At 45.3% G+C, this 14062-nt stretch overlaps 1 protein-coding gene across 2 annotated transcripts in view; it reads left to right on the top strand.

Moving 5' to 3' along the window:
- The first annotated feature begins 11927 nt into the window (after positions 1–11927).
- Positions 11928–14062, top strand: part of LOC142571100 (uncharacterized) — a 71995-nt gene continuing 69860 nt past the window's right edge. For both annotated transcript variants that reach the window (XM_075679391.1, XM_075679390.1), the window contains exon 1: positions 11928–12076. In XM_075679391.1, coding sequence (XP_075535506.1) covers positions 11962–12076 — 115 coding nt within the window. In that variant the 5' untranslated portion in view covers positions 11928–11961. The remainder of the gene's footprint in view (positions 12077–14062) is intronic.

Below are 14062 nucleotides of genomic sequence, written 5' to 3'. Positions count from 1 at the left end.
AATTGCGTCAGCCATATTTTTTAAGAAATGTATTGTAGACATGAGGGACAAGAGGAGCAGGAGGCACTCTGCAATTGTATCATGTCAAACACAATCTGGCAGCACTGAACCTACTGTGGAATAAAAATGAACCGGACGGTACGGTTAAGCCCTCAAGAATGCAGATTTATGTAATAGCGGCTGTAAGATACATGCCCATGCTTGGGAATATTGAATATTCAGCTTAAAAGCCGATTTATCCAAATCAAATCAACGATATGCTAAGCACACAACTCCTATTCACGCCTCACGCATTAAGCGGAAAATGTATTCCGTGCTGCGAAATGAATGTGCCGTCGCTTCACAGGAATGTCCGTGGGCAATCGTTGTAACACGAGCTGTGGGGTGAAAAACAGTTCGCACACAAAGTCCGTGACGGTAAATGAACAGTATTTCACCAGCGTATTCATGGCAGCAAAGTGTGCTCGTGATCATGCACCAACTCTAGCATTGAAGCATGAAGTGGCTCACGTCGCATGTGCAGTACAGAAGAGAAATAGAAGATGCCATATAACCAGAGGCAGACAAAGCCGAGAAGAGCAGAAGACGGGTTGGCTTGATCAGGCGTAAATGAATGTGGGAAATAGATGGTCAAGTGCCAGCAGATGACGGCGCTTCAGTGGAACTCGCCTTTCACTGCTATCGCTCAGCAGACACTAAAATCTACGAGATCTCCTTGTCCCTTCCTGAGCAGTGTCTGGTGTGAGGCAGTCATGCCAGCTAAGGAGTAAGCACACCGTGCTCGAGTAATAAACCCTTTGCACAGACGCTTTGCAATAATCCTTTTGCGTATGCCCCGTGTTGTATGCTATCTGTAGTTTGTTCTCTTTACATTTTGCCCGCCATGGTTGCTTAGTGGCTATGGTGTTGGGCTGTTAAGCACAAGGTCGCGGGATTGAATCCCGGCCACGGCAGCCGCATTTCGATGGGGGCGATATGCGAAAACAGCCGCGTATTTAGATTTAAGTACAGGTGGTCCAAATTTCCGGAACCCCTACTACGGCGTGCGTCATAATCAGATCGTGGGCCACCGTGGTTGCTCAGTGGCTATGGTGTTGGGCTGCCGAGCAAGAGGCCACGGGATCGAATGCCGGCCACGGTGGCTGCACTTCGATGGGGGCGAAATGCGGAAACACCCGTGTACTTAGATTAAAAAAATTAATTATGGGGTTTTACGTGCCAAAACCACTTTCTGATTATGAGGCATGCCGTAGTGGAGGACTCCGGAAATTTCGACCACCTGGGGTTCTTTAACGTGCACCTAAATCCACGGGTGTTTTCGCATTTCGCCCCCACCTAAATGCGGCCGCCGTGACCGGGATTTGATCCCGGGACCTCGTGCTCAGCAGCCCAACACCATAGTACTTAGATTTAGGTGCACGTTAAAGAACCCCAGGCAGTCGAACTTTCCCGAGGCCTCTGCTACAGCGCGCCTCAAAATCAGAAAGCGGTTTTGGCACGCAAAACCTCACAATTAAATTTTTTTCTCTTTACATTGGAATATATGTTCGTGTGCCATGCCTGTCACCGTTTCCTCCTTGTTGCCCCCTAAGACGCATCTCTGACGCTCATAAGCTTGGTTCCCAAAGCGTATCATAACACAAGCTACCGTGTCATGCAAACAGGTTTGGTCATTTACCCCTTATTGGTGCCTGTATATTTTATCCTGGAGCTGGTTACTCCCTACGGACAGGATCCAAATAAAAGTGGGACCTCATGTTCCCATTAGATGGGTCGACCTGTATGCGATTACTGGCAGTTCTTGAGGAGAAAAAATGGGGCCATTTGTTATTCCCAATGGGAATGCATTATTTAAGAATTACACAATACTGACTATTTCTTCATTTTGTATGCTAGGCGAGGTCAGATAAGTTCGGCCGAGCGTGTGCAGTCACCATTTGCAATTTCAATAAAAAAACTGTATTTGGCTGCACAATGCCAAGAAAAAGCGAAATCAATCTTAGTTTTGCAATTGAAAATATGGAAGCTCCCGGCCAGTCAGAAGCGCTTCCTGCGAATTTCCTTTAGCTGGCAATGAAGGTGTTGGGGCTCTGGCTCTAAGATACTAATGATAGAGTATGAGTCAATACCACTAATTCCAAACATTATTGTAGTGTATGGCCGTTGTGATGGGAAGCAAGAAAAATCACGAACCTGGAACATTGCAATGTATTGATCCACGTCAATTATTTTTTCTGTGCATGTGAGAATCGCGTGGTTTGAAATGATTTCTGCAGGTTGCGATGATAGTTATTGAAATTTGACTTTGCTCTAGCCGGCACTATAAATTCACAAGCGCTGAAGTTAAGTTCAATTGATTTGTTGGCGGCGCTTTAAAATATTTTTTTTAAATTTGGCGCTCTTAATTTACGTTAAAATTTTTCAACTTAAAGGGACACTAAAGTGAAACAACAAAATCAGTTTAGACTAATGAAGCATTGTTTAAGAACCCTGCAGGCAGTCATTTAAAAAGATAGTTTGATTATTAGATGAGAAAATGAAGGTCCAAGTATCAGTATTTGAATTTCGCGCCGAAACCCCACTGCCGGTACGTCAGTGTGACGTCAGAGATTCCAAAGTATGTTTTCGCATTTGGGCCGCATCGGCTGAATAAAGGTTCCCGAAACTTGCCATGTTAAATATTTGCTTCCTTTAGAACGCAATGTAGTCAATCCGCACCGCTATATATAATTGGTAGGCACTAGAAGATGCCATCAAAATCCAAGACGTCACAGCGCCCAGGTGCGGGAACTTAAGTAGGCGTCGCGACCCGTATTTCGTTCTTGCGCTTTTTCTGGCTTACCAAACGGCTTATCGTTGTAAGAGTGGAGCTTTTGGTGTTGTAGAACGGTAATTTACTGGCGCAGAAGAAATGATTTTTCACTTTAGTGTCCCTTTAAGTCTATTGACTTCAAATAATGTAATCCAGAAAATCATGCTGCATAATTTTTTTTTTATTTTGCCATTACAATGCAAGAAGTGTGGCCGACTAAACAGTATACCGCCGCTGCGACAAACAGGGTCCAAATGAGCTCGTGGTTGAAAGTTTTTTTTTCTTTTGCGACACGAAATTACTTCAGGATAGTTTGCAATGCGAATATTGAAAAAAAAAAACACATTTCGGAGTCAAAACTCTTGGCACACATAAGGAAATGTTAAAAACCTGCAAGGTAACAAGTTACATTTCTAAACATGAATAGCTTCATCTTTGTTCTTAAGTTTCTGTTATGACAATAAGGCCCGGAACGGCTTCCCAAAGCTGATTCAGCGAGTGCTCTGGAAGCAAGCTTTGGGACAAACACAGAAGCATTTCCGGGACATCTTTCTAAGCCGTACAATCGTACAGTGTAGTAAAAATTTGGGAGTCTCCTGGACAAACCGGAAGACCTGGCAGGTATCCATAGTTCTTGTATTCTCTCCACCCTGTTTCAAATGAGCTGAACGCAGGGCATGCTCTTAAATGCCTGATATCAAAATCAAGCGCTCTGGGCCTTGTGACAATGTCCCACCCCTCTGTCGTTGCCCCCATGCAGATTTTGCTGTTCCTGAACAACATTCCGGTGCACTGGACCTATTTTACACTTGTGTTGAACGAGCACAGTGTTTGTGCAAAAAAAAAGCATCTTATTCCTTATTCCTTAGCCTGCATTCCTGCATTCCTGCATCTTATTCCTTAGCCCCTTAACTGCCGAGGACGAGACAGCTGGGGAACTATTGCAATTTTGGCGAAAACGTTAGTAAGAAAATCATCAGAAGGTTCAGAATAAAATGCTGCAAAGCATGGAGGTTTGAAAAAATTCCACACTCCTAAAAATTATATATATATATATATATATATATATATATATATATATATATATATATATATATATATAAAATTTGCCGCGGCATTAGGGGTTACGGGAGGACATAGGTCCCAGGAAAAAACATCTTTTTTGCTATTCGTTGTATACAAATAAAATTTCTAGGAAGTATGTATTCTTGTGTGCTGGTTACAAATATGTAATTATATTTTTAAGCTAATCTCTACAAAGTGCATTACTTCTTGTTGCAAAGTTGGCATGTGCTGCAAAAAATATGCTGCTTTAACAGACAGACGTAACATCAGGCAGGAATGGGCCTGCATGTTAAATGAATGCTACTTTGAATTTTAATGTCTGTATCTATCTTAAATGAAGTATGAACTTGTAAATTACAATTTCGCAAATTTGAATTTTGATTAATTTATAGATGAATTCCAAATGTCGCACTGTTCGAAGACACTATATTTTGTTAGTGTGCACTTTCTGTCTGAGTGACTTAATCCGGAAAATATACAAGTGAGGACATTGAATGAGTAGTACGGACACAGTGCCGCTCCCCAAATTAGAGAAAAAGACAAAAAACACAATGACGAGTGCACAAATACACATCTCACACTACAAATTTCCGGTAGCATTCGTTTGAAAAAGCATTGAGGCTTATTTTTGGTAGGAAAGCATGCTGGAAAGATGCTGCTTCAAACCATACTGAGTTGCATTGGCTATAATATAATATAATATAAGCAGCACTAGACTTTACTCTAGACAGCACGAAGGTGAATTCGCTCGCTGCTGCTGCCACGCTCTCTCACTCAGCGTTTTGAGAGCGAGTGTCCGAAGTCATCGCGTGAGATCTGTTTAGGATTGCTTGTGCGCGCGTAACATCATGCTTGGTAATTTAGTTAGTGAGCAAATGTTTACAAGTCTACACGGCCGTAAATACTGTAATCCTTACTTCCTATAACTGTCCCCCAATTTGCTGTCGCGATTTTTTCACCTGCCCAAGAAATCCACCGATGCCCTATCGCAAGAGCTATATTTTGGTTGGTAATGGGTTACCAGCGCTGATCGTTAACGTGCCAGCACCACCCGGCAACACGCAGTTCGATGGGCCAAGTTAACAGTTGTCGTTAGCACATGCTGCGGCATGGCGAAACAGAAAGCACCGACGTACAAAACCTGCTTGCATGAAAGTGTGGCGCTCCCCACAACTCGCACTACCATACACTACCGTACATTGCCGGCTTGGCTGGCTGCATCGGGCGCTAGCTAATGCAAGGGCGATCCAAATAGGTCGCGAAGCTTCGGGCGAAAAGCGATTCAGAAGAAATTGTCACCCACATCAGAAAGGGTGGTTATGGGAGCAGCGATTAGAGCGTGACTATGTTTGGAGGAGACAAACATTGGGAAAGAAAAAGAAGCGTTTTCTTATTTAAAGCGACATACAGTTAGATTCATTAGACGAAAATAAAATTCTTTATCGATATTATATATGCCTGATGAGCAAAGAAAAGACAACTATCTATTTTATTTTGTCATTATAAATAAATACCCCTTTTCAGCGTCTGTCATTGACGCTGCAATCGTTTGCAAAGCAGTGTACCTCTTGAAGTGTTCAGAAAGGCGCATTCGTGAAGTTCAGCTGTTATACGGCCCCCCTGCCCTAACACATTTGCTCTTTGGCTTGTCGACGTTTGTCTCAATTCGGTGACGCGGGTAGCTTCATCGTTTCTGAACCTGTTCCGTCAAAACTAGTGAGTTGTGACCGCCAGATAATTACTTGTTCTCGTGCGACTGCGCAGGCCAACAGGCTTGACGTCCGACGATAGAACCAGCGCTCTACGCCTATAAAGGCGTAAATATAGTCCGACGTAACGCGCGCGCTCGCGCACGCTACGTTACGCTGGCGAAGACAACTGCAGCGCCGACGTAACCGGCGGCTGCCAGCGCGCCCCGACGAGCCCGGCGCAGATTTGGCTCCTGCTCCATTCGCGCGCCGGCGCCGCCGACCACGTCGACCCACAATGCAATGCGCGCGAAGAAAAAGGCGCCAACACAACTCCGCAGACGGCTTTTGCGGACGGCGCGCGACTTGGCGAACGTTCTGCGCATGCTCCGAAGATAGCAGCCGACGGCGCGCGTGTTGAAGTATAGAGGAGATGGCATCTCGGCTGGCGCAGTGCAACCGACGCAGCGTGATGGACCGCGAACGACGCTCGCCCGCGCGCTCATAACGTCCGACTGTAAACGTGCCTTAACGCTTTCGTCGGCCTCCAAAGAAAGTATGTTCTATTCAGGGGTGCCATTGCGTCGTGACTGGCGACGAAGAAACGGCAGGGCGTTCTTTATCTCCTCGGCAGCGCTCGGCCAGCAGCAGGCATTTGCGCCATCACCCGACGGGCACCTACCTTGTTCACGGAACGCAGGCTTCAGAACAGCACGGTACCACTGCGCGAGCGCTCCGTCACGTGGCTTTTTTCATATTTCGTGGGCTTTCTTTGCAACCGGGAAAAGACGACTACGTGAGACGTACCGTAAAAGAAACGACTCGATCAGGGGTCCCTGAAGGTGCCCTACAAATCTGCCTTCATCCTTGGGGTCCTCAGCCAATCAGTTGAAAAGTTGGGTAATTAACTGGATTAATTAGTCAGTTATGGGGAAAACAACAACAATTATTTGGGTAGGCTATTGCGGATAGTATGCGTTCGGTTCAATACGATTCGGACACGCCTTACATTTCTCAAGAAAACAAGAACTTGCTTTGTTGAGATCGCACATGGTATCTCGCTCGTCTTGAGCGGGCGGTTATGATTCGGTTGAATTCTGAATGCGTACTCATGCTGGCTTCGTGTGTTGAAGGGGGCCTTGGCGTCTTCGTTATATATGCTTCCTATTCGACATAAAAAGTCAGTTGGAAGTAAGCGCTTGTCTTCGTCGTTCTTTCGGTGCTTTTGTCTACGTACCCGCTTTAAGTCAACTTTGCTAATGTTTCTGAGGGCGCGCATGCTATAGCTCAAGATGAGCCAGTTTTCGTGGTTTACCTACTGGTTATTATCAGCCTATTTAACATAAACACTCAAACTGCTATAGTGCCTCTTGGCCAGCACTACTGCCCCCATAAAACGAATGCGGCTGACTCACGCCTTGTTTTGAAGGGTTCTGTCTCCATGTCGCTGATGCGGCTTTAACGCTTTTAAGCCGCTTGCGCGAATATTTGACAAGCAAACGATTACAGTGCAAAAATTGACAGTGACTTAGGTTCCCTTACATGATTTGAATGCGAAAGCATTAGGACTTCTCCAATTAATTGGTTACGTCCATGATACGCGACGCCCTACATTGTCGCATGTCCTTCACAACTATACCTTTTAACCACCTTAACCTACCCTACCTTCATTCATTTTACTTCCCTTTAATTCACTTTACTCCACCTTAAAGGGCCATCACCAGGGCTCGTCATTTTCAGCTAACAAGCGCAGAGCATACAATGCGCGCTAACGATCCTGTTTTCAAATAATTACATCGCTACGCACCGCGGAAATGTTTGAACTTTCAAACCGAACACCGTTTTTCCTTCTCCTCGGGGTGACCGCGCTCCAAGTTGGACGGTGACGTACTCGTCTACCTGCGCCTACGTAGTCGTGCCCGCAGTGTGACGTCGCTCGTGGTGACACGTGACTTCGAGAATTATTCAAGGCAACATTAGTTATTCGCGGGATCTGTTTCTTCAATTCACGAATTAAAGTTTAGAGTAATAATAAAACACAAAAACGGAATCTATGCATGTTTTTTTGTTTTACTTCGCACCGAAACAAGAAAGATGTACTTTCGCTTCGTCTGCTTGTTACCACGGTCATGCAGTCTCGTGCGCAGGTACCGAAACTATGTCATTTTCTACCGTGTGCCAGCGCGCGATCATACTCTGCGATCTGCTTATTTTGCCTCAGTAATCGTGTAGCTCTGAATTATACCACTAGTCATGTGTCCTTGTGCACAGCGCGCAAAATAGTGCGCTGCGCGAACGAGACAATAGCTCGCGCGCGACGCCGTCGGCGGAAGTGCGTAGCGCCGACAAAAAAAAGCGAGGAGAAAAAAAAATGAAGGCGGGGCCTGTCACGTATGCGTCACGCGATCCTTGAGGTATCCGGTATGGGAGAACGCAGGAGAGGAATTTTGCTTGCGAAGGCTAGACGGGGCGAGTGGAGAGAGCGTCTTACTTGGCAACAGAGCCCGCCTGCCGAAATCATGGGTTCGCGGCACTGAAATATTTCTATCTCGGCTGTTAATGAGCCGATTTGAAAAATTTTTGCGGCAGAACGCTCCATAGAGGAGACATAATTACCAGTGTGTAACCAAAATATGCTATGGGGCCTGGTGAGGGGCCCTTTAAGTCATCAGAAGGGTATAGGCTTGGGCTGGTTGGTAAAACCTAGTTACACTGGAAGCATAGCGCGCAAAGGACGATCCACAAAGACTAGACAGGACAAGCGCTATCCTGTCTAGTCTTCGCGAATCGTCCTTTGCGCGCTATGCTTCCAGCGTAACCTTTAACTCACCTCACTCTAACTTGTTCAAGCTTTATTTCTGTATTACCACTGACGCCATACAAAACGCTGATTACGTCACTGATTATGATTATCTTTATCACGACTCGTTGCGGTCAAAGCCTGCTTTTCTGTCTCATGGGACACACAATGCTTTCGGATTAAAATTTAAGAAGCTCACTAGAAAGGCAAGGCTTCAGCGTTCATGGAACGTTCTTCCAGCATGCGCGTTCAAAATATGGTGACGATGATAATCATGATCCCTTGTATAACAACACAAACCTACTGTTCGGGATAGGCCACAAGCCGGGTGGTAATATAAAAATGGATTGCTGTTGTCGCCTTCAAGATATGGCAGGTTAATAAATTTTGGATAACTGCAGGAAATCCTCTTATTTTTCCGCTTGTACTGTATCGGTAGTGATGGACTGCAGCACACCGTGCAACTACGATAATTTCTGCGTAATTGATTAGCTTTAACGCGGTAAGTACAGGAAAGATTGTACGCGAAAGAGGAAACACAGGGCCCTGGTGAAATTGTGATGCCGCTGTATGTAGACTGTTGATATAGCTGTTCATACGGAAAGGCAGAGATACGGTGGCACGGCAGCTCGCAGATGCCATGTATATACGAAAACTTGGAGACGAGTGTATCAGCGTTCCGTCGATGTCTATTTACGAAAATGAGTTCACTTTTCTTGCTGATAAGGTGTGGTTAAGCTTCGTATCATTCTTATGTATACACATTTGTTTTATGTTCTTGGCGCATGCCTGAAGGCATACGAAGCGAAGCATTGGGGAAAAATATGTGCTGACAGAGTGCGCCTGCCCATGTCTATTCTTTGTCCGTGTCTTATTTTGCACCTAAAACCATTTCTAGTCCGTATTATCTCTCTCACCCCACTAGGGCTTAGCTGCTGAGCGCTTCGGCCGGCCTTGGTGACCGCTGCTGCTTTGTCGCTCTCTCATCGCGCAGGGCGTCGGTGGCATGCGGCGTGCTGGATTACTGAGCAATATCGTTCAATTGATTCCTGTCTACAGCCGATGTGCTAACGTACAAAACGCGAAAAAAAATTAATAACCCGCACCAATTTAATCGCAAAACTCGACAACATACCCTACAACAAAACTCGGAAACTTTACTCGCTGCGCAAAACTCGGGGTAGTGCTCAACGTCGTTCAGATGCACATTAATGCTTTCGCATTCACAGCTCGTAAGAAGTACTAAGGCGTCCTGTGATATTTTAATGTTTTAACTATGCGGTATGCTTTGCTCTTGGCGGAAGGTCTCCCACGACTAAAATGCGTGAGAAAAGAAGTTTCTAATGCGGCACTACGTGTTCAGTTTCCTGCCTGCTCTGCGGCCGCGTCTTGTACCGAACGTTCTCGGCGGTGAGCAGGCGCCGCGTCACGAGAACAGAATTAGTTTTCTTCTTTTCTACGGCACCGATTGCAACCGAGATTGATGTTGGGCTTCTTAACACGTCTAGGAATCCGAAATCAATAAAATTTAGGAGTGCGCAATATTATAGTCTTGCAGATAGCGAATTGAATAGCGTTGGTCTCCGACTCGAATGGTCACTATTCGCAAATGCGAATATTTTTCGAACGCTTTTCGAATATTTCAAAACGTCAACTGTGCCCAAACAAACATAACATAGGAGTAAAAGTATGATAGGTGCTCTTAGCCCCGCGGCATATCATCGACATAAAACGTGAAAGCTCCCGTAGTGCAGCAGGCTACGTCAATTAGGTAGCCTTACTTCGCACGCTGTACAGCATCGTTGTTATTTGCGATTATTGCGATTTATTCAAAGCGCCTCGCATACGAAAAAATTACTTGCTTGCTCCTAATTTTACATTTATTAACAACGCTTCATACCATACTATGTAATGGCAGAAACTCGCTAACTTTAAAACTACTGGAGCCCTATAACGTAAGACTATTCCAATATGTTTCTATTCCAATCTCCTGACGTCAAATTTGCGTAACCACCGACGCAAGCACCGGCGGTCACTCACAGGGTTGTCTGTACAGACCAGTGAAACACTCTCCTCGTTCATAGGAGGTCACTTTTGTTTGCTTGAAAAGCGAATAACATTGCCTACACTGAGCGGCTTGTCGTATCGAATTGGCTGACAAGAGGCGAGGCGAACGCTCAAGTGGAGAGGGATCCGCTGGGGCAGAGCCAGTGCACTGAAAATCGATAACTGGATGAAGAGGGTGCTGCCGGGGTCTGCGATTGGTCGGCTTTCCCTTACTTAGCTTGTGGTGGCTGGTCGAAAATCGCGATGGCATGCAACGGAAACTTAAGAATGACGCTAAAACTGACCCTCAGCAAAGAAGAGTTGGCAGAATGAGGTGGTAAACATGCCGAAAGGGCTCGAAAACGTTACACGGCTACGCAAGAAGTTTTATTATAGGCAAATACACCCATGCTCTCCGGCAGGTGCGAGTAGCCAGCGTCTCAGCGATCGGTGGCAGCCATGTTTTATTTCTTTCGGAACGGGGCAGCCTGCAGCTATTCCGAAGAAAATTCAGTTTTGTTCGGCATATTAATGCATCTTTATCGCGTACACGTCACTTTGACGCGGTGAGTTTGTGCGGTTTTGTGACTTCGCGTGACAGGCAGGTGTAGTTGGTGCAGCCCGAAAACTTTTTACCAATAGCCGAGGGCTAATGGCGAAAAGGGGTCGAATCAGAAATAACTGTTTTTCTTTCTTCTATGAAATCATGCATAATCAGTGTGTACATATAATATCAGATGGGGAGGTATCGCGGTTTTCGTGACGTCGCGTGACAGACAGGTGAAGTGGGCGTGGTCGAAAAAAGTTTTTGACCAATTGTGGAGGGCTGATAGCAGAATTGGAATAGAAAAGTTTGGAATAGTTTTACGTTATAGCGCCCCTGGTGTGTGAACATCGTTTTATATTTATTGTGACATAGGCTATTCATCATTATAAAACTGTTCGAAAGGTATTCAATATTCGACTCGATTCGCTTCTGGCCCTTTTCGATTCGTATTTAATTCGATATCAAAAATCTCTATTCGCCCACTCCTAATAAATTTAGAAAATGCATCTGTCTTTCAAAAATCGCCATTTTAGCATCCGCATATCCCTAATTTATGGAATTGCTTCAAATGTCACGCTAGTGTAGTTTCAGTGGAGGCACTCGAAAAACCAGGAAGTAAGGACATGGCCTAATGGCACAGTCGCACGAACGTTTTTTTTTTTTTTATGTTACTGACACTTGATGCCACTGGTGCATAGCTTTAGGTATACGCAGACTGCAGCTGCGATAACTTGCGCTTCTGGATAAATGACGGGGGAAAAACAAACGCGAAGACTGGAACTTCAATGGGCCCCTGATTTTGCATATGCTTGATGTGAGTGATGAAAACAGCAGCTGGACGTAGCATAGCACATGCCGGCGTTACAAAAATAAAAAAATCTCCCTTCGCTGGCACCGATCATTACCACCAGTCTCCTAATTAGAGACGGCTAGCTATATAACCAAAAACGCTTCGCGAGGTGTAGCCGTCGCTCAGCTGCGAGAGAAACAGTGGTCAAGGAAAATGAAACACCATGCAGTCTTTTGTGCAGCAGTCGGCTTAGCCTTTGCTGTCTTGCACGCCAGTGCACGTGCACGCCAGGGACAAGGACGCTTCGATGTCTGCGAGGAGAAAACGGGTGGGTCGTAACTAGGAGCTATACCCGCAGTGTAAAATCTTTTAAGAACGCGAAACATTAACGACATTCCTGACGGCTCTAATACCATTTTGGAATGACTGGTAGGTGATTTATAAGACGCTTTCGATTGAGGGAATTGTTAGCAATAATACTTAATTTTATCGCCTTCAGGTCCACCATGCAACTGAGAGGAAAGTGGCAGAGAGCAGCAGCAGTGGTAAAACTAACAGTCAAAAAGAAAGAAAGAATAACTTGCACTTCTCGTTGTGCAGAAGGAACGAAGCACAGTACCGCAAATACTAATTCATCTTAGCATGAAGTTTTACCTAGCTATATAATGGTATGTTTGGCGGAATGTTTCTTTCTTTCCTGGAAAAATATGAACGATGTTCTCATTGATGTCCTTGGAAACATAATTAAAGTGTATTAGGCGCGCGTCAGAAATAAATATTTAGGTACCTTCTTTATCAAGCCACGCCTCGACACTAGTTTTACCAAGCTGCTCGGCTATGCGTTATTAAATCTGGAATAAAATTGTAGTGTGTCGTAGTAAGGAACAAACCACGGACCGAGATGATGAATTTATAAAGTGTTTCGTTCGTACGTGCTCCTTGTCATCGCCCAGCCACCTTCGTTATTAACATATCCAGCATCCGTATTGCCTGATATTTTCTCTTGCGGGCCACTCTAATATCAGACCTTCTTCTGGGAATTAGGGCGCGGGCTTTCATTCCGAAACTCCCTTTTTGTATTTTACAGCGATGTTGTTAGAGGAGTTCCACAACGTTTTCCGAGTATCGTGTTGGTCGGTATCAAATGGCAACCGAAGAACAGCCGAAAACGCTGCGTCGGATCCCCGAAGCAGCCCCACGTGACCCTTCATGAGAACGCGCTGCCGACACCGGTGTCGCTATAGAAGCGGCGTAGCGTCCAGGAAGATGTCGTCGGAAATAGCGTACAATAAACAAGTAGTAAGCTCGGACAGCGAAGCGTTCGAGTACACCCCCATCGATTATAGTTTGGTGCTTGCAAATTCTTAGATACATTTCGGGTAGCGGTAAACCCGGGGCGGAATTCGCTCAGCCAACTATATGAACAAATTTAGGCGTAAGAAAGATCTGTCGAAAAAACACCGCATGCACAAAGTTAAAACGGTTCCTAAGATCGGCAAGCTTGCGATGCCCGGCACTGCAAGAGCGATCGCTATAGTCAAAAAAAAGACGCCCATGTAATGGTAGCACAGGTGCGTGCTTCACTATTTGCGCCAATAGTAAACTTGCGTTTAGCAAGCGCGCTTTCATTTGTCCTCTCAATGTTCATGGAGCAGTTTTAGCGTATAATTGTGTGGTGTACAATCGGGCGTGCGCTGGGGTGGCAGGCAGTAACATTGATGCTTTGCTGCGAACTTCTGCCTAATGTCTCATATGCTGTGATTTTCTTTGCACGCAATAGCCTGAGCTTTTATACTCGTCATGACACTGTGTTGAGTGGTATAGCAAAGAGAAGTGTGGTGTCGGTCCTTGATGGCCGTGAATGTTGACATTGATGTCTTGTAAGCACCTCTATCGTATTTTTTTCTAGTTTGAGCTTTCTTTCTCTTATAGATCTGCGGGTGTTTATTTTTCAAGACGCTTCAGATGATAGAATTCTCCGCATGAGATGAAACAAGGAAAGAACTTCTAAACGTTTCTAATTATCAAAGCTTGTTGATGTCGGGCAGTTCGCTGTGACCTTCTGTGCTGCTAGCTTCAGCCTTCTATTATATTATTGCTCATAGTTTCAATTCAGCACTGAGTCGAAGCGACGTAGTGTCTCTGCCCAGTGGCGTCGCGAGAAATATTGTTCGGGGCGGGCGGGGGGAGGGGCTTACGTTGCAGCTCGGCACCCTGCTTAAGAGGAAGCTTTAGCTCGGGTGCGCCTATCCAAATACATGGAGAAAGGGAATTCGTTTTTCTCGGCACCCATTGCACCACATTTCACGAAGTT

The sequence above is a fragment of the Dermacentor variabilis genome, chromosome 2 (genome assembly GCF_050947875.1).
Source record: "Dermacentor variabilis isolate Ectoservices chromosome 2, ASM5094787v1, whole genome shotgun sequence".
Classification (NCBI taxonomy): Eukaryota; Metazoa; Arthropoda; class Arachnida; order Ixodida; family Ixodidae; genus Dermacentor; species Dermacentor variabilis.
The sequence above is the reverse complement of the archived record's forward strand: the minus strand, read 5'-3'. Positions and strand labels throughout refer to the sequence as shown.